The sequence below is a fragment of the Dreissena polymorpha genome, chromosome 2 (genome assembly GCF_020536995.1).
Source record: "Dreissena polymorpha isolate Duluth1 chromosome 2, UMN_Dpol_1.0, whole genome shotgun sequence".
Classification (NCBI taxonomy): Eukaryota; Metazoa; Mollusca; class Bivalvia; order Myida; family Dreissenidae; genus Dreissena; species Dreissena polymorpha.
The window spans coordinates 132,877,442-132,898,497 of record NC_068356.1 but is presented as its reverse complement, the minus strand read 5'-3'; the positions used below and the strand labels follow the sequence as shown (position 1 = coordinate 132,898,497).

At 35.5% G+C, this 21,056-nt stretch overlaps 2 protein-coding genes and 1 long non-coding RNA gene across 3 annotated transcripts; 1 reads left to right on the top strand and 2 right to left on the bottom strand.

The window, feature by feature from the left end:
• Nucleotides 1-112: 112 nt before the first annotated feature.
• LOC127869059 (uncharacterized) lies at nucleotides 113-15,825 on the bottom strand. Its single transcript, XM_052411335.1, has 13 exons — nucleotides 15,682-15,825; nucleotides 13,114-13,356; nucleotides 11,717-11,870; nucleotides 10,645-10,725; nucleotides 9,892-9,988; nucleotides 8,874-9,133; nucleotides 8,445-8,699; nucleotides 7,903-7,994; nucleotides 6,795-6,960; nucleotides 5,166-5,327; nucleotides 3,221-3,332; nucleotides 1,218-1,321; nucleotides 113-868 (listed from the first exon to the last, which is right to left on the bottom strand). The coding sequence occupies exons 2-13, from the start codon at nucleotides 13,341-13,343 to the stop codon at nucleotides 380-382; spliced, it is 2,202 nt and encodes a 733-aa protein (XP_052267295.1). The 5' UTR covers nucleotides 13,344-13,356; nucleotides 15,682-15,825; the 3' UTR covers nucleotides 113-379.
• LOC127869063 (uncharacterized) lies at nucleotides 7,311-9,667 on the top strand. Its single transcript, XR_008044388.1, has 3 exons — nucleotides 7,311-8,010; nucleotides 8,475-8,676; nucleotides 8,997-9,667. It is a non-coding gene; the product is annotated as an uncharacterized LOC127869063 (long non-coding RNA).
• Nucleotides 15,826-16,639: 814 nt separating the features above from the next.
• On the bottom strand, nucleotides 16,640-19,082 carry LOC127870089 (uncharacterized). Its single transcript, XM_052412749.1, has 3 exons — nucleotides 19,034-19,082; nucleotides 17,664-17,891; nucleotides 16,640-17,109 (listed from the first exon to the last, which is right to left on the bottom strand). The coding sequence occupies exons 1-3, from the start codon at nucleotides 19,080-19,082 to the stop codon at nucleotides 16,862-16,864; spliced, it is 525 nt and encodes a 174-aa protein (XP_052268709.1). The 3' UTR covers nucleotides 16,640-16,861.
• Nucleotides 19,083-21,056: the final 1,974 nt, after the last annotated feature.

Here is a 21,056-nt window from a genome sequence, read left to right as displayed (position 1 = left end):
AAAAAGGAAAACGAGGAAGTTTCCCTCTCATGGGTATATTTAACACTTGGGAAACCTTTTCTAAAACTACTTAACATTGGATTTCAGAATCATTATACAGATAAAAAAAACATTTTCTTGACACGTATTTATTTCCTAATGCTAATTTTAAATACACTTTAACATTAACAAAACAGTCTAAAATAAACATGCTTTTCATAAAAGAAGAAGTTACCGAAGTTATTTAAAATATGTATAAAATGAAGATTTATATGTACACTAAATATTTGCAGGCATCACTTTATGAATTTTTTTATAGTTGTATAGTTGTTCCCTATTGTCAGTCTACATTGTCCACAACAATTTTAACATCACGATTCTGACATTCATTATGGTAGACTCAACGTTTCCTCTTTCCTCCTCGTGCTACCTCCTTTCCGAATGCTTGAGCTGCCCCACGTTTTCTGTCAGCCGTCTTTAATTGTTGTATTGGAACCACCTCAGCTTTAGAGCCCCCTTTGCCCCCTTTGCCACCTTTTCCCCTTCCACCTCCAACATTCTTCAATGAGTGGGCCTCTACCTTAATCACATTCGCTTTACCTCTTCCGCGACCACGACCTTTCATATGGACGTCTTTCAAAGCACCGTCCTTGTCACTTTTAATGTCCGAATTAGCAGGATTCGCAGCTCTTTTGACCCCTCGACCTTTGCCCCTTCCATGTGCCATTGCAGGATGGACTTCATCTTCTTCTTCATCACTGCTTGCTTCTTTTAAAGCTGGTTCTTTGGCCCTTTTCTTTTTCTTGCCCTTATCATCATCATTATCTTCATCATCTGACACAGCCATTGGTTTTTGTTTTACAAATTTGCCTTTTGCTTTTGAAGGACCCTGAAATAATTCAAACAAACGTGTCCTTTTTATAACGCAATAAGGTCCAAATTGCGTAGTGGTGTCGGCCTATTGACCGGAAGGGAAGAGATTCAATGACCACTGGGGGAGTGTTCTTAAGATCTACCTTAATGGCGACAACGTCACCAAGTACTGGTTCTACCCAGGAAATGCAAGTGAGACCATTTCAATAAGCCTTAAGCTTTTAATACAATCGAGCTTAAATAAATATGTTTATTATTATGCAATACAATTGCATTTCTTTAAAAAAAAATAGCTATTCTACGTAAAATTGAATTGAAATCTTTCTATATGTATTCAAAGTTGTGTTTCTTGTGTATAAATTTACCTTTACTGGTGCTTTGCCCTTTCCTTTTGCTTGCTTGTCATCTTCAGCATTTTTCTCTTTAGGTGTATATGGCTTGTATCTTCGTAGGACCTCACCCCAACCACCTGATTGTAAAGCAGAAATTATACGAAACTCAATCTGAGAAAATGGTTCTTAGTGCATGTGGGCAAATTGTTTGCACAGGCTAATCAGGGATGACTCTTTCTGCCTAGACTGGATCTTTGTTAAGAATAGACTTTCTTTGACAACTTCCATTAAAGATGAAAGTGTCGTCCCTGATTAGCCTGGGTGGGGTAGTTTACATGTAACATTAGCTATTGACTGATTAAAACGGGTTCACGGGTTCGAATCTCAACAGTGAGAGCAATCTTTAGATCTCCCCCAAAGACACCGAGTACTGCCTCTAGTCACAGAAATGGACTCGAGAGCGTTTCAGATAAACCTAAGGCTTTCGATGCAATCGAGCTAAAATAAATAGGTTTAAACCAAGACAAATATTACTCATTTCCTCAAACCTTAACATGATTGCTGCATGTGAATACATGTTTATATAATTATAAATGACTTCAAGAGAAAATGCTGAGAACAAGGACCAAAACTCTCTTCAGTATTTACAGAGTTATTTCGCGTTGTTAATTTGCCATGCACCAACCATAAATGCATAAGTATGGAAAGTTTTAACATAAAACTTCACATACTGTATTAGATAATTGAGCGTAAGTGCAGTGTGACAGAATCATAACTATTTCTATTGTATTTTTTAGTTATTTCTCTTTGTTCTTTGTGTAACTCAAAATTATTCAATAATTCAATATAATCTTTATATTGATGAAGGGTTTTTATTGGAAGCGTTGAGTAAAATTACCAGCTTTGTTTAATATTTACTGAGGTATTGCCATTTGTTAGTTTCTTGTGTACTCTATAACAATAAAAGGTATAAGGATAAATCTACAGATATATTTCTATGTAAGTGCAGAGTGCAAGAGTTATTGCCCTTGGTATATTACTTGTGTGAAGCCAAATTGCATAGTGTAACTTTAAGTTGCAGATTGTAACACAAACATGGATTAAAATATATAACTTCATATTATGATACAAATCTTTGAGTGTAAATGGGTTCTTTAATATTAATGGAGATATTTAACTTTATATTGCATAGTATGACTTTTAGTATTGATTTATTTTTAATAAAAATTCTTGTATATCAAAGACGTTGAGATATCCTTTATTTTAATAAATACATTACCATCTGTGTTTTCTGAGAGTTTGAAGGTTTTAAACACACTGGTGAAGTTTAACAAAATAACTGTGTTGATATAAAAACATTTACCTGTTAAACTAGAAAAATATAATTAAAGGGAAGTAATATCTTACAGAATATTTCAACAAACTTGTTTTGAATAAAATTTACTTTAAATCACAGCAATAATTTGACTTTATTTGGTCGCGTCACCATAACACATAGATATTACTTTTATTGTTGAAGACTGTGTCCCATGTGACGTTTCCAGATCATGTTTGAAGATTAAGGCTATCAAAATGAAACTTGAAGATAGATTAAGTTAAGAGGACATGCATGTACAAGGACCATCTATATCTGAACCTCATATCTTTGTGGATTAATGTAGCCCTTTCTTAACCTTTCACTTATGTTAGTTAGTTTAGTTGTGTTTGTCAAAGTATTCTACGTGATTTTATTGACATTTTTGCGGTAAGTAAACCTACTGACACTTTCGCCTCGTTCTGGGAAATCTGGGCTTAATGAAAGTTCATAAAGTGTCTTCCCAGATTAGCCTGTACACTTCAAGCAGGCTTATCCAGGACAACATTTTCTGTTGTTATCATTTTTTTTATTTAAAGGAAGCTTCTTCTAACCCAAAAATCCAGTTTACATGAAAAGAGTTGTCCCTGACAACTGCACAGGCTAATCTGGGGTGACAGGGTGACACTTTACGCAGTTGCATTAAACCCTGTTTTCCCAAAACAAGGCTCACTGTATTAACCTCCAGTTTTCCAGAAGGACCAGTTGTAGCCATCATTCCATATGGAGAACTCAACGTTCTTCACAAATCCATCAAACAATTCCTTCTCACTTGGGGGCTTCAACTTCAGTACCTGAAACCAAATGGTAAAATATCTTAATGTATTGTTGATTATTATCTTTTATGGCTTAGGGAATGCATGAGTTTAGTTTGAAAACTATTTATATTAGCTAGATTGCATGGAAAGCCCAAGTCTTGAAACCCTCTCAAGTGCGTTTCCTGTGTAGAACTATTTGTAATTGAATGCTCCCACAGTGGGGATCAAAACCATGATTTCCCAGTCTAGAGGCAGACACCATATCCACTACAACACAGCGACCTGAAGGCATTAAGCATTTCACTTGTCCATCTTTCCCATATGTACGTCCTGAAGCTTGTATTTAAACTCCTCTTCAACTACTGGGTGTATCTCGTTCAAGCTTTCATAGTAGAATGACCTTTATGTGTAGATTATTGGAACGGGGCCCGTATTCACCAAACAATTCTTAGACTTAAGTCTAAGAATAAAGAAAATTCTTTAAATTAGAAAATTCAATAATTTCTTTAATTTTGAATCAAACTCTGCAGTAAACACCTCTTTCTATATTATTTTTCATATAGAACATTTTGTTAATGACATAATCACCAGTGGAGGCCTGTATATATTCAAACACTGAACACATTTTTCTTGGTTCTAAGTATATTCTTTAATCTTAAGTCTAAGAATCGGTTGGTGAATACGGGCCCAGGATTAAGTCTTCAACCAGTTTTAGCAGAATTTTGGCCATTTGTCTGTTTTTCCACCATAGAAAATATAGTCCCCGGAGGATTGTTTTAAATATAATCCACATAAGCTTGTTTTAATTATAGTCCCCGAAAACTTGTTTTAAATATAATCCACAGAAGCTTGTTTTAAATATAGTCCCCAGAAGCTTCTTTGAAATAAAGTCCCCGGCAGCTTGTTTTAAATATAATCCCCAGAAGCTTGTTTTAAATATAGTCCCCAGAAGCTTGTTTTAAATATAGTCCCGGCAGCTTGTTTTCAATAAAGTCCCAAGAAGCTTGTTTTATATAAAGTCCGCGGCAGCTTGTTTTAAATATAGTCCCCAGAAGCTTGTTTTTTCCACTCATGTTTACTAATAGATGGATCTTGCTTAACCTTTTATAGTTGAATGACCTTAATATGCCTTTGATTGCAAAAAAGGAATTTATGCTGAGATGAGATTTGGCAGTTTGGTGGGTAGCATATTCATTGTTTCCTTTTTTTAAGTCGTACAGTTTTCATAGATTCTTCCCAAACTTACTAAAATGTTTATACAAAATGAAGGCCAAGTTTAATAACCAACAAGTTTTCACCAGGCACTTCAGAATGATTGCCATTTTGTTTATACCAACAATGTAAAATGTTTTTACTGATATAGCTTATAATTATATATTTTGCCTAACAACCAGCCAAATTGCGCTTCCCACTCCAGAGTCAAGGCTGTTTTTACAGAAAACTACAATTTGCAGTTTTTGCTCTCTTCACTGATTTATCACCAAAAACCGCTGCTATATGTTTGTTCTCATAAAATCAAAGTCAGGTGTGACAAGCATTCAAAACAATATATTTGCGTCCATGGGTCCATGTTTTATGACAGGCGTATATTCTGCCAATGACCTTCTTAAAAAGTATCTATATGCTTGATTAAAAACTTTTAAATAATTATTGTTACATTTTACATTCCTCAATAAAGCACAGCAATAAAATGTTGTTTTTTAACTAGAAATATTATTTCTACATATACCATTTCCCATCTTTTTAAAGTCAAATCATCGATTTAGAATTTTGGGACTGCAGGATTTGGGAAAAATACTTTGTTGAACTTGGGAATATAGCCCAATAGGGTCCAAAAATAGTGACATAAGACCCTATCTCAATACTTACCTTGTACCAGTCAACAAACGTCTTCATGTTGTTGATCCGTTCTACAGATTCCTTCATCTTGGCAACCATTTTCTCTGTGGGAAAACCCAGGTTGTCGTCATAGCTTTTTATCAGGTCTTTTCTGCTCATATCAGGGGGCATTGCTATATCCAGGAACAACACCTGCAACAGTGGAATAATGGAATTGAATGAATTGGTTAGCAGTGTATTTTGTATCTAATACATTGATACATACATCTTGGGCTGTAATGTATCGGTTTTGCTCATATTTAAGGGGCAAATCAAGACGCAGTGTCATAAATATTTCTTTTTTAGCTCATCAAGTCCAAAGATAAATTTTGAGTAAGCAATGCCCTGGACATGAATTTGAGTGCCTGTGTTTTAAAGGGATCTTTTCACGCTTTGGTAAATTGACAAAATTGAAAAAAGTTGTTTCAGATTCGCAAATTTTCGTTTTAGTTATGATATTTGTGAGGAAACAGTAATACTGAACATTTACCATGGTCTAATATAGCCATTATATGCATCTTTTGACGATTTTAAAACCTAAAAATTATAAAGCGTTGCAACGCGAAACGATTGAATAATTTGGAGAGTTCTGTTTTTGTCGTTAAATTTTGTGAAACTACGACGATTGCTTATATAATGTATAAACTACGTCAAGTATGTGTACTCGGCGGAATAGCTCAGTAGGCTAAAGCGTTTTTACTTCAGGACTCTGTCAGGACTCCAGGGGTCACTGGTTCGAAACCTGCGCCGGGCAATGTTCTTTTCCTTTTTTTAATTTTATTCTTGATTTTTTACTGGAGCTTTTACGATCCAATGTTTACATTTATCAATATAAAGCATTTAATGAATAAGTTAAAAAATGCCAAAATCTGTGAAAAGGCCCCTTTAATATGATGCTCCATACCTACAAATCTAGCAGTTTCTTGTTGACAACACATGAAGGGGGCACACCAAAGCATAATTTCAAAGACTTCGGTCTTATAGTTCAAGGCTCGCCACCTGGAACTGCCTACAATTTCAGTTCAACAGCTCAATCCAAACTGAAGTTATTTTGAGGAAACTGTTTTTCACATTTAAGCAGTTTCCTTCTCACTACAGCCCTCTCCAAGGTGTGAGTTATTAGTAACACTGTTAATAACTGATGGTGCGTGGGATATACACCCTCAGTAAATTCATACCATACGAGAGCGAAGCTCGAGTATGGTATGAAAGTGCTGAGGATGTATATCCCATACATCATCAGTTAGTAACTGCGTTACGATAATTTCACAACCGAATACTCGATTACTCGGGATGTATGGAAATTACTCGGGGTGCTTGGAAAATACACCATGTGCACCTTACCGCTCTAAGCCAATCGGATAAGGCCATTTTTGTAGGAGGTGAGATATGAGCTTATACCCCCATGCCTGTGTCTAAACACTTTATTTAGCTATTGCCCTTTGTTATATTGTGTTATATGTTATAGTTTTTGTCCATAAAATTTACCTGGAAAGCTGGCAGTTTCCTGTCCACTGCTGTCCTTTCCAAGGTGTGTGTCAGCCATTACTCCATTGTTTTAAAAAGATAATAACAAAGAAAAAAACACGCACATTTTTTGAAAGACTTAAAACTTATTACCTGGAAAGCCAGCAGTTTCCTGCTCACTGCGGTCCTCTCCAAGGTGTGTGTCAGCCGGTACTCCATGGGGGTGTCGAGCATCCCGAGTTTGGCATCTTCCTTCACGTACCACATCACCTGCCTGCGCATGCTCTCTGATAAGTATGCCAAGGCAAAGTCCTCCCATCTGAGTAAAGGAAGATATGTATATCCTCTTATCTAAGTGTAGGCAGGTAATTTATGTTTGAGATGCCCACTGGGAAAACAGTGGGCATGAGATCTAAGTGTCTTCCAAGATTATCATTTGTAGTGTCCTCCAATCTTAGTATGGGCAGGTCAATTATGTTTGTATTACATTTAGACATTTATTTTGTTATCTTATATTACACCATCTTATAGGCTTGGTTTTAGGTTTCCTCGCTGAATAAACTTCTTTCTTTTCTACCGTCTAAGTAAAATAAAAATATTAATGTACTTTTTTTGGAAATTACTGAGAACACTATCTGCTGTGCATGCTCTTCAATAGGTATGCACAGGCTTTGTCCTCCACTCCACAAGTGTAAGGGGGGGTGGTTTTATGTTTGGCAATGCCATCACCAGCAATTGCATGCTCTTTGATAGATTTGCTGAGGCAAAGTAATCCGATCAAAGTATATCGATGACAAATGTATATTGCTCGAGGACATTACTTGCGAATGTTTCTTTAATAGGGATCCAACAGGGAACATCCGGTTTGTAAAGGCATTCTAATCAATAACTATTGCAACAGCATCATGTGATGGGCCATTTGAGGAAACATCACATGACTGAATTGTTTAGAAACCAATATGGAAAAATCATACTCCGGAGGATGGAACAACAACAAGGTTTCTCATTATGATATTGTATAACAAATAGCAAAAATGACAAGTTTTGAGTACTAATTAACCCTTTCCCACTAAAAACCAAAGTGGTAATAGAAATATGCAACCGGCAAAAAAACTGTCTGTTTAGGTTTAATGCTGTCTGGTGCCCATCTGTCAAATTGCGTATCTAAGTGGTAGATGGTTAAACAATACATACTTGTATTTATAGGTTTAAGTACCTTTAATGTTTTTATTGGTTTAAGTACCTTTTAACAATGTCTTACTTATATTTATGGGATGCGGCCAGCAGCATCAATCGTTCCCCGATATGTGGACAGGCTTTCTTGGTACGATTTTTATCACTCTCGATGAACTCCTTCAATGCAAATAGTGTAATATAATATTATTGAATTACATAATTGAATGCAAACAAATTATTAACTTTAGAAAAAGTATTTTATTGCATGAATAATTATACGTGATTACACAAGAATAGATTTAGTTTTGTAGTTTTAATCTGTGTACATGTATTTTGACTCAATTGCACTGAAATAATAATGCTTATTGAGGCATTCTTGAGTATATTACCTGGGTGGAACCAGTACTTTGTGTCTTAAGTAGAATAGAACATGTGACCGATAGTGAAAATCACTTTGCCGATATAATTTATACATTTAGCATAGAAATTTAGTATTTAATTTCCATTTAGTGGTTGTATACAGTTCATGATACCAAATGTCTCAACATATGCCTCTATCAATTTATATATTTAATGTTATTACCACTACAGATACATCTTAAAAATACTGTAATTTCTTATTATTACCTGAATTTGTTTTTCAATTATTCCTTGTAGATCAGGATAGGTTTCCAATGCCCATAGAAAGAGACGATGCAATGCGAAGTAACCATTGAGACTGTTATCGCTCGTATGCTGCGTTCCTTTGCTGAATTCCACCACCGTGGCGCTCATAAGGTTTGGGATGGTCTTGATCACCATTTCTTCAATCGGGGTTTTGTTCGCCTTGCACTTCGGCATGATCGCTGCGATGTCTTTGGTAAGCACGTCTTCAAACGTCGCCTGGATTTTATTTAAAACATATTTATTAGATCATACACATAATATATAACAATCACATGCATATCAAACAATGATATAACCGTTCATATATTAAAAGTACAACCATCTACAATGCATTTATGAGTGCTGTTCCATGCTGGAGTTACTGAGAGGAAAATTCTATATGAATCAAACCTTGATTTCTTCCCCATGCTTCTGGTGGATGTATAACGGTAGAAAAAACTTCAGTTCCTCTTTAAGAACGCTGTGGACTGTACCCACAGCTTTTTTCATGCTGTTAAATGAATCAAATTTCAGGAACTCGCAGGGGGTAGTCAAAGCGGGTCGGTGAGTTGGACCAGAAACTATCAATCCGTAGCCATACAAGTCTTCTATGCCCTTAGGTTTCTCGACTTTAAGAGGCTCCTTTGACATATAGTCTACGATCTGCGGACCTTAGTATAAGAGGGATGTATTTAGTATATGAATTACATTTAGCCTAAGAAAGATAATAGTGTATTAAGTATGAGGATTATAATGTATTTAGTACAAAAAACTAATATTTTATTTAGTATTAGAAGGATACTATTGTTTTTAGTATAAGAAGATTATTATTGTATTACATATAAAAAGGATAACATGGTATTAATTATATGAAGGATATTATCACATTGAACATAAGAAAGATATAATTAAGAAATAATATTGTATGTTTAGTACAAGGATGGTATTGTATTTAGTATAAGAAGGGCCATATTGTATTTAGTTTAATACGGCTATTATTGTAATTAGTATAAGAAGGATAGTATTGAATTTATAATAAGTATGATACTATGGAATTTAGTAATAAGTATACATAGGATAATATTGTATGATAAGAATGATAACATTTTTTAGTTTATACATATTTATTTCTGTTGGAAATACATTGTTCATCAATCATGCACAATACAATGATTAAAAGAAAACGTTTGAAACCAAAGAAATAATTCGTATTTAGTTTCTCTCCTTGCAGTAGTATTTATGCAATAACTGGGTGTGCGTTAAGACTTTTTTCTTGGTACAAGTCAGAAATACGTACTATAAATAATAAATATGAAAAGTGTTGAAAGAGAAATTTGATGATGAACGAAGATTGTTCATGCTAGGAATAGAACAAGAGGAAGCAGCGAGTAGTGACGGAGTCAGTAACAGATTGTTGAGAAAATCATACCTTTAGGTTGGGTCTTAGATTTCTTGACAGTAGAGGATTCTGGCAATTGAGGATAGGGTTTGTTGTATGTGTGCCCACAGTCTTCGCACTTGAATCCCTGCAAAAATCCAGTCACTTTTCATCTCAATTTAATTGATCGAACCTGCGTTGTTTTTATTGTTAAATTAAATAATCATTTTTTCTATTTGTATATAACCAAAATGAAGGTTAACAGTTGAGATCTGTTACAAGCTTTAATTGCCTGAAGGTTGATAGTTTAACACCTGTTGTGTGCACTTTTATTACACAGATTGCATACAAAACAACAAAAATATACAAGTGAGGGCGGACTTTCGTGTGGCATTCAACAAGTAAAACACGACAGGCAGTGGTATTTAAAAATACATCAAAAAGATTGGCCTCCCCATTCATGAGCCTACCTATCCCCTGACCACACTCCTTGATTCCACAGTGCCTTGGATGAGTGGTTTGGTTGGTTTCAAAAAAGGATGTTATTACATATGTATACATATATATAGTTAGTGAATATGGTGTTTATAAAAGTTTTATTGTCTTGTTAAGATCATGTTAGAACATCGACTCCAACACGTATCAACCTTAACCTTATATCCAAGGAACCAGTGGTTCAAGGGGTGGAGTGAGGGATGGGGGAGGGGGTAGGTTCCTGAGGGGTGGGAGGCAAACAAAGTTTTTTTTAATTATAATGCTGCATCTGTAAAACGCCATCGGAATTCATTCATGTGTACTGTATACCTTTGATAGTTTTAGGTTGTGGGCATGTGTTTGTTTCTGCCATTCATTCTCCCCTGTCTGAGTTTCAGCCAGAAACGCCACCTGTATAGTGTAAAGTAACCAATGAAAATCATGATGTGCTATGATTAAACGAACACAGTTTTCTGGAAAGGAAAGAATTTTCAAGACTACTCTCTACTATGTTTGTTTCCCCTTTTTTCTTACCAAAATTATGTTAACTTTCTCTAATGAAAAACTTGATTCCATATTTCAACTTAAAATTCCCCTAATAAGTTATAATGTTTTAAATTGAGTTGTTTTGTACCAAGATCGGTAAAAGTAATACCAAGAGCGTGGTATTTTTGTGAACAATGTGAAGTTATCTTTTTTACATAAAACTCCCAAAGGTGCATTTAAAAATGCAATACAGAATAATAGATGTATGTTTGATAATATAGTACATACACGCTCGACAACTTGTCTTGTGTTAATATTTCTTAGTAAGATTTACCAGAATCATCGATCCGTATCCAGTAGGTCATTTTCGCATTACGTGTTCGAGTTTTTAGTGCGCACATTTCAAACAACTCGAATTGTGTCGTTTTGCATTTGCAACATCCGCTCTTCATACAACGCTTTTAAAATACTTCACAGATAGTTAATAAGCCGATGGTAATTCGAGTATTTAACGTTTGTTTTTAAAGATTTGACCGGAAGATCTAATATTTAACCTCTTGAAATAGACTCGAACTTGGTATGGATATAGATAAGATTTATTTCCATACAGTGTCAGCAAGATTGAGTCATGAATGTGGCTTCTAGAGTCGTCAACTATTTTTTCCAAAGATTTGATCTTGTGGCCTAATTTAAACCCCACTTGACCCAGGCTTTATGCTGTCAAGATAAACATTTTAACCATATTCCGTCAAGATTTTGACAAACTGTTTTCTAAAGATTGAACACATTTAAGGTTTTAATTGACCTATTTTCTGACCGCTTTAACCGAATTTTACTAGAATATGTACCCATAAAAGCTCAAAGTATTCTAGAACTAAAGATTAAAGACGGTCTTGGTGTATGAGAAACTACCTACCACGTTCATTAGAATCGTCTGAATGGTGTAGCCAGGGGACCATCCGAGTCCTTTCTGATCCTTCCACTCCGTATGAATCAAGGCGAAGTCGGCAAAAATGTTCAGGCATACCTTAGTGCCCTTCTTTCCTGGCATCGTGGCGCCGCTGTTATACCTTCAACAGTTTTTGATTCTGGTTATATTGTATATTCCGATTATATTTCCGGTTATATTGTATTTTCCCTTATATTGTATATTCAATTAATATTGAATTTTCCGGTTATATTGTTTATTCCGGTAATAATGTATTTTCCGGTAATATTGAATTTTACGGTTTTATTGTATATCCCGGTAATATTGCATTTTCCGTGTATATTGTATTCGCCAGGCTTGTGTGTGTTATCAATACTGAAACATGTTTTTTTACCAGCATGTTTAATGCGTCAGCTTGCAACTTTTGATTTAATATCCGAATTCCCGTCTAAAGTCGTAAATTTAGTGTTGTCGGGGCGTACGTCAATTCACAAAACGTAAATCATCTATTGCAACAACCAAGTAAAACAAGGTTGTCGGGGTATAGTGAAATCACCCTGCAAGTCAGTGGGTTGGTCTATCACGCTGCACATGTATACTTTATTTCGCGAACTAATTTTCTGCTTATCAACATGAAACTTTACAGATATGTTGTCAATACTATAACGAAGTAAAAGGCGTGCATGTATGTCGCTATATTATGTGCACCCAGTTGTGTTCCCTTGTATTTTTGTAAACTTTGGATGCATATTTGAAATTGTGTAGTAAACCTTAAGAACCGTTTTCTGTGTATCAACATGGAACTTATAGGAGTGTCGAGTTTTGTAATACTATGTAGAAGTGCACGACATTATCTTTATGTATGTCACATTTTTTGTTGCAAAGATATGTGCACTTAGCAATTCAATAAAGCAACGTTCAGCTTTTTGAGTTTGGTTTGTAATCAATATAAAGTAGCGGATGGCAACATTTTAAGATTAAACTCAGCTAATATTCAAGTGTGCACCTCCTTGAATTGAGATATTGCTGTGGTATTAGTAATCTTCCGTGACTGTTTTGTGTTTTCATCTTTTAAACTCCTTTCTAAACAAAACACGTGTCATTGCATTTTTTGTTATCATCGACGTTTGCAAAGGGTCCGGGAGTTGTGAAACAGCATCGGAATATTGCTTATATGCTATACATCAAATATTAATAATTTTAAACAGTTAACAGATAACGTTTGTATTGATACCATAAATGATTTCCACAAACTTAAAGCCATCAATACATAGTTAGTAATTCATTTGTAGTGACACATAACAAGATGTCAACAAACCTGAAGCCATCAAAACCCATTTAATTATGTCTACGTTGTATTTATACAAAAACTGTTTTCCACATACCTAAAGCCGGCAGGCACGAACTCAGCGCTGGGTGATTCGTACGGGTACTTGTTGGGCAGGTACAGTATGAGATGGTAAATGATGTCGTCATGCCGGAAATTGCAGTGCCACTCGAACATGTTTTCCTCAAGTGGCGCTGCGGACACGTTTTCCTCGGGCTGTTGTTCCAACTCTTTGAGATCTTGCGCCAAACGCTTCATGGCGTTCTTTCGCACGTTGTCGACTGCCATTGTTGCGCCAAAACTGTACAATCGAAAGACCGCTAGCGTATTAAGTCATGCGTTATATTAATAACGTTTCAATGGTTATAAGAACGAGAGTGGTATTACGGGTAAGCTGTTTTGAATTTTAATTGAAGATTTTCTAGTTTCAAATAACTAGAGTTTTGCCTGAAGACAAAAGTACGTATATAATGTTCACCCATACCGAATCTGGAATATGCGCTCTGAAAAAAACTAACCCAGATCTTCTGCTATCAGTAAACAAAACTTAAAGACAAATTAAAAAAAACTACGCCATTTGTGTATTCATACATGCACAATTCACAATCTCCACGCAGAGATTTCGTTCCATGCTCTCACATACAATCTCACAAAAGTTCCTACCAGATGTGGTAGGTATTTGTTTGTGTCATATTATAAAAAGTAGTATTTTTATATTTAGAAAATAGTATATAAGTTATGGTTTGTAAAATAATTGTACCACGTGGCTTGGTTATGAATGCAAGGATTTGCTCATGAGATCTTTCAGTGACCGAAATTGCATTACATGAGGAATGTGTGTGTCACGGTAGATTTGCTAGAATTAAAAAAAATGATTGAAAATGGAAATATATTCCATTTTTGTTGTTATATTGAGCGGTGAGAAAAAACCGGAGAACCTTGAATTAAGACCACCCATGTCCGATCAACCTCCGCGCTTCCGAGCAGCTACCAACTTAAACAGGAGGTTACACTGCACAGTAGGAATTCATTTGTTGAGAACAAAATTTCGAAAATCAAATTCAAATTCATATCTAAAGAGCGCATCTCATGGTGCTACAGTTATCTACCACATACCACGTGACCTCGTTATTATGGCTTATGTGTATGTAATGTTCAATGACACAATATTAATTTTACTAATCTCGAAGTCTGCGAAGCCTGTTTCCAATGTTATCTTCAAAAGAACGCATGTTACGCATGTTGGACTTCGTTTTGTGATAAATACAAACATGTCACTGAATAAATTATCTGTTTGCAGCAAATGATCTATCAAGGTCCTTTTCATACATGCCGGTAGTGTACGACCATTTCTTATTGATTGCCTCAGTGCGAGTTATTCAACGAAACAGGCGACAAAGTAACACAGTAAATAATTTCCGCATTGAGCTCAATTGCAAAATTGTCCCAATAATCATATTCAACATGTCTTTGGGTGTAAAGCATTCGATCTATTACGGCTTGTAAAATATTGACTATATAATCGATAAAAAATTGAATGAGGTTTGCTTACTCAGCTATAGAGCAACTGAATATTTGAATGCAGTTTGCTATTTGATATTTGCACTGTATAAAATTTTCGATGTTGACCTTGAAATTTTGCATTCAAGTATCGACTAGTCGCATATGTAGCCGCATCATACCGATAACGAAGCTTAATATGTGTATGTACATAAGTATTATAACTATAGATAAAGCGCATATTTTAAAATTATGTGTTATTTCATTTAACCCATTTATGCCTAGCGTCTAGAAAAAAAGACTTTGCAAACAGCGTAGACCCAGATGAGACGCCGCATGATGCGGCGTCTCATCAGGGTCTGCGCTGTTTGCTTAAATGACTTTCAGTAAGTAATATTCTAAAAATAGAAATAAATATACGAGACATCCCTAATTTTGGAAATACCTTGATCCAATTAAGTAGGATTGGAGAGTCCACCAGTCATAAATGGGTTAATTTACGACGAGTAGAGCTCGATTGTTCATTGTCGACTCGGGTACTACTTACTTGTTCCCCGGGTACTCTTAGGTATACTTGCATGTACCCCGGGTACGTTAAATATACTTAAACGTACCCGGTCGATGTTAGACTGTACCCGAGTTGTATTCCCGCCCCAAATCCGATCCGATTAAGTATATTTTCCGTACCCGGGGTACATGTAAGTATACTTAAGAGTATCCGGGGTACATGTAAGTAGTACCCGAGCCGACAATAACCAATCGAGCGCGGGTAGATGCTTTAACAGACGTTGCATTATATCTATAAATGCCTATAAACTATTTAATAATCAGTGAATAACCGTGCTGGAAATAACTACATGTGCCCATGTGATTCAGATTTACTAATGTTAAATTACGTACAAAAAGACACAAGTGTAGAAGTTGTAAATGATGCATACAACTGAATATTGCATTTCATTTTAATATCGTTATAATAGCATTCAACACTGTTTATTAATGCATGTGGAGAATGTAGATAACTTTGATAATCTTATATAAATAAATAATTTATTTATGATTATTTTTATGAAAAGTCGGTCACGTATTAAAATCACACAATAGTAAATTCAACACAAACTTTACCTACCTTAATCGGTTATTTCTCAAGGTCGTATAACATACGTCAAGTGAGCTAGTGAATGATCATATATAGGCGTATAGCAAATCGAAACTGCTTGTTGAGGCACGTCTATTATGTACAAACATCGTCATATGCTATTTATAAGACGCTTTGCACACGGCAATGTTTATAATTAATGATAACCTCGTTATCGTGAGAAAAATATCAAAACTTGGCCATTTCTTGCTTAATTATCATTAAAATAAAGTTCTCTCTTTAAATAAAGATATATATGAGCAATCCAGGTGTGTTTGGATGTTTATTCGCTGCTGCGTTCGAATAAAACCAAATGTTTTGTCATTACATGTACCACATAATCATTCAAACACGTCACTGAAAATGAAGTGCATCGACGCTGTATTGCAGAAGATGTCGAGTACTGTATTAATAAATCACCGTTAAGAACTACCATTTGTTAATTCTAGTGCTTTCAATTTTCCGCGTCAATCACTATGATAAATTACCAGAATTATTGCGCAATAATGGATCAAATTGATGTAAGTCATAAAAGCACGTTCAGTTTATAGTTACAACTATAATATAACATGGTTGATTTCTTGCAAACGCTAAGAAAAAAATGTAAAGTGACAGAATTTCAGAGAATTGTCAGCAAAACAATCTTTAAATTTTGTTTGTTTAAGTAGCTTCTATGTGCCGTGTTCTGTTATTTCTGTGTGCATGCCTCTACATATTTCATAACTAAACGCCCCATGCCAATGTATGAACACATAATATAATTATATACCGGTAATGGTGAAAATATTTGTTGGTACAAAAGAAAACCACATAAACATAACCGGCAATAACGACTTAAAACATGGAGGTGTCCGCATTCATTTTCACGACGTAAGACACTTTCAATAAACTATGTTTTACGTGGACTTTGATCCTCCTATTTGGCTTTTCTCTGATGCAGATTTTTATTGCAATCAAAATAATTAAAATAAATAAATAATTGGTATAGTGTTCGTTTTCAATGTTGTTATTTATATCGTCGTATTAACGCATCTTATATGAGACAATGAAGATCACACTTCGTTATTTATACTGAATAAAATAAAAGAAATACGTCAAGTTCCATTGCCATGATATGCTATACTTGGTTCATCGTGCGTCGTCTAACCAGTGTTGATATTGTCATCAGCATCTAACCAAGTACGTTTTCCATTTTGTCGCATTCACGTAACGCGGGATTGAACAACAGGGGCGCACCGGATGTGTCGGCGGGACATTTTCCCTCCTCGATAAAACGACCACTGTCGCAAACGGCGTACATCGGGGAGTTCAACTTCCACTCGATGGCGTTGCGTCCGTCCGGACGACCTTCACAGGAAGGGTACGAAAAGTCGCAGGGGCGGCAATTGGGGCCGTTGCATTGGTTTCCATAATAGTCGCCTTTACAAAATGAAAAATGGAAATTTATGAAACCAGAATGCGGAAAAATTGTTTACTGTTAGGACTTTTGATGAAATTCAGTACTGTAGGATTGGAATGATATAAAATAGAAAAATGTACATATTTATTGAAAAGTGCAATTCACGGCGCCATTCAAACATAAATTGTGACTAAAGCAGACCCCGTACCAAAAAGATTAATATGAACAAATTAACCGAATGAATGAATAAATGCATGTTCGAACACTGTAGGTTTTTGTAACAGTATTCTAGGAAATAGACAACATAAGTGTAAGTGTATTTATGACACAATTTTATCATATATTATTCAATTGACGATGTTTATTCTTCGAAGTTACTCAAAAGAAACCACGGACCTTTCCTTTATAATGTATACGAATACGTGAACTAACAATGTAGTGCTTGTGGTAAAGAATGTGTTACCGGTAATAACAGTGGCTTTTAGTTTATGTAACGTTATCAATGGTTGAGCTTGAAACATGTGTATTCCAATTTAGAAATGTAAATAAAACGTTCAAAAAGTAAGGTACTCACATGCGTTAACCTTCAACGAGCGACTACCACAGTGGACGGTCCTGAAATCTTGACACAACCGTGTCCGCTCATCGAACAGCAATGGATACTCGCACTCTCGCGTTTTGGCTCCCGGCAACCAGGGAACTTCCGTTGTGCTGGCGCAGTCTATGTAGAGCTGACATTCCCGCGGGTGAGGAAGCTTCTCCTTGCTTCCGGGTTCACATATTGGAACCTCGTCTCCTGCGACTGATATTCAACAAGAAAAGAAATAAAATGGTGTATACTACTTTAATTAGTAAAGCTCGATTGGTCATTTTCGACTCAGATATTACTTAAAAGTACCCCGGGTACACTTAAGTATACTACAATGTACCCGGTGTACGAACAATATACTAACACGTACATCTGGATTATGGCTGAAAACATTTAAGTATATTTTCCGTTCTCTGTATACATTTTGTATACTTAAGAGTACCCGGGGTACATTTAAGTAGTATCTGAACCGACAACGACCAATTTAGCATTATGTAATGTTTATATAGCTGGCAGTACATCCGCGTATGGGTGGTCCCCTGTCTTTTCATTGCTTCCGGGGTTCACAGTATCCGACATCGTGACGTCCCATGGAACCGCCGTGGAACAAAAAGAAAACCTAATGTACTTTTGTTAACATTAGTATCATAATTATATGCTTCTGATGAGCGATCATCGATCCTATTATATTCTTGCTTCCAGAATCGCAGTTCGCTAGATTGCCTGTTAACTGGTGATAAACAAACGAAATCCAATATACATTTACTTTATAAGAAATTTTAAGTATTAATTATATGAACGTTGGCTTGATGCACGTGTGTCGTTCGGAGAAAACTGGGCTGAATGCATTTGCACAATGTGTCATCCTTGATTAGCCTGTGCCGTCCTCAAAGACACCATCTTCCACCAAGCCCGAATGTTCGTTAAGAAGAGTCGTCATTTTAACGCAAAATTCCATAATAGCGGAAAATGTCGTCACTGGCGGACTGCACTGGCTTATCTGGGACGACATTTTACGCACATGCATTAAGCCCAGTTTTCCAAGAACGAGGCTCATACAATTTCATGGTTGGCAATTTAACGGATGATGGGTCTCCTTCCTACGGGGTCTTTTGCAATCTCAACCAAGAATCTGCTGCAGAACAAAAGACATGTTTGAATACGTACTAGTATACACATCAATACTTAAGTCGGCAAGAATGCAGCACATCTATATAAACTAGTATTTAATTTTGTGTCGATCAATGTTTTCAATATAATTTACGTGTATATAATCTGAGCTTGTCTCGACGATATTAGGTTTTTTATGGTTAATAATGAGTTACTGTTAAATATGAAAGTTATTATTTCCTTACTCGACACAAATACAATTCCACTCAGTACCACCAATATAATTGAATTCATTTTCCGCAATTAAAGCCACCTGAATAAAACAGTACTTTATATGTAACCATCGCGTGACATATGTTTCAAAAACAAGTCAACAACGCACGTTTACTGAGCAGAAAAATTATGGGAATTTCATTGTTATTAATAATATCTACTGGCGTTCTGCAACATATGCGCGCTTGTTTAAAATTTGTTTTGTTTTCCCAATTTATACATTTAAGCACCCAATTTATCTTATTAAATGTGATACAAAATAGTCTACATATGCCCGATGGTTGTTTATTGCAAAACAATGAAAGATTGAAAATGCCCGTTGGTTGATTCAGATGTGTAAGGACGACTGGAAGGCATTCCAAATACGCATTATACATGTTTTAATGATCGTCATTGTATAGAAGCATGAACGATTATGATTAAGAATATGGCCGTATGCGTGCGTAGAACTAACCCCCAGTCATTATATGATAAATTGCCACTGTGGTGTGTTCACGAAAATCGTCTAACTTTAAGGCCACGTGCAATGTGTCACGGAGGCCATTTTTAGTCCGTCTCCCAGATAGGAGCCAGTGGATGCGGTCTTTGAGATGAATCGCTGCAGCTGTATAGACCCTGCTTTTAAAATCGTGTAAAAAGAAGGCGAAGAATTTTTTATTTCTAAAGAAACGACTTTAATATCAAACACTGGCGAATTTTAGAGGAGTACGCATATTTTGTTTCGTAATTGAAGGATAATTTGGACAGGCGAGACATGCTAATTGCGAGTCGATATCATACTTTTGACTTCGACACTCGACTTGTTTTCTATAAGCAAAGAAGGGAAACAAGTGAGGGTTATTCTGGTACAACCGTAACCGAAGCCTTTACTGGCAAGTATAGATCTGGAAGATCCTGCATGTCAGTGCAAGTTCTTATTAATTTGGGCATCGTTGAAAAAAGTCAACGGCACAAAGTTCAGCCAACCTTACTGCTCTATCTTTTCGGCGACGTTATCTATAGTAGGCAAATGACAATTGTATTTTGCCTTGATATACTGCCTTCCTTGTTACATTCTGTTTCCGCTGAGTAACATGACGTTAAAATTAACTGTATCAATCAGTTATAAAATAGTGTTTAAATTTCAATGACCTCAAGGTTTCTTTCAATGTGCGAATAATCATGTGGTACGGACGCGTGTTTCTGTAAGAAAAAAGTTATTTGTATTTGTTATTTGATGCCTAGATTAGCGAATAAGGTCTTTTGGTTCTTTACAGGCTCTATAAAGGTGAAGATACGTAATTACTTACATATTTTTAAATATTTTCTTCATATTTTATTTATAAAGGTTATCAAAAAACAATATATATATGCTACTGGACATAATAATAAAAAAATGAGCATTACAACTTGTTTTGAGCTCAAACTCAAGTGTCCTCCAAGTCAATTGTGTTTACAAACAATCAGTTTATTTACATTGCTGTTTACTCGCGAAAGAGAAAGTGACTCAGGTCACCACAAATATAACGATGACTTTTAACGTTTTCCGGTATCACTCACAAAGTAGGTCTCTTCTAAATGGATAACACGTTTGTAGTGATCTAATAAGTTACTTTCTGCTGGTAAAAAGTTGTTAAAATAGAATTAAAATTGAAATTTTTTTCGGCTATTTTTAGCATATGTCAACGCTCTGAGGCTACACATCACGTTAGTTGCAAAAATGTAAACATTTCTTCCAATTATGAAACGGGTTTATCTTCCATAATTCTTGACAACGTTGTACCTAAACTGTGTTAAAGAGTAACTGAAATCCGGTAAAAATTAGACCAGTTGATATGCATAATAATTGGATTTGTGACCTTTATAGAGCCTTTAAAACAAATACAACATGCAATTTAAGGTTTCTTGTAATATACTTTTGTGTAGATGTATTGCGAGCCATTGGAAGCGGCAATAGAGAAAGTTATACAGTAACGAAGACACTATTCTACTTATTATAATTACAATGATAATTGT

Bases quoted from the DNA above. Each gene is read 5' to 3' on its own strand.
- LOC127869059 (XM_052411335.1), bottom strand. From the start codon at position 13,343: ATGGCAGTCGACAACGTGCGAAAGAACGCCATGAAGCGTTTGGCGCAA. The intron at 7,995-8,444 runs GTAATAATAAGA...TTTGCATTGAAG, and splicing joins TAATTGAAAAACAAATTCAG to GAGTTCATCGAGAGTGATAA. The intron at 6,961-7,902 runs GTAAGACATTGT...TCCTTTACTCAG, and splicing joins GCCGCATCCCATAAATATAA to ATGGGAGGACTTTGCCTTGG.
- LOC127870089 (XM_052412749.1), bottom strand. From the start codon at position 19,082: ATGAATTCAATTATATTGGTGGTACTGAGTGGAATTGTATTTGTGTCG. The intron at 17,892-19,033 runs GTAAGGAAATAA...GTTGAATATCAG, and splicing joins TGGAATTGTATTTGTGTCGA to TCGCAGGAGACGAGGTTCCA. The intron at 17,110-17,663 runs GTGAGTACCTTA...CATTTTGTAAAG, and splicing joins CTCGTTGAAGGTTAACGCAT to GCGACTATTATGGAAACCAA.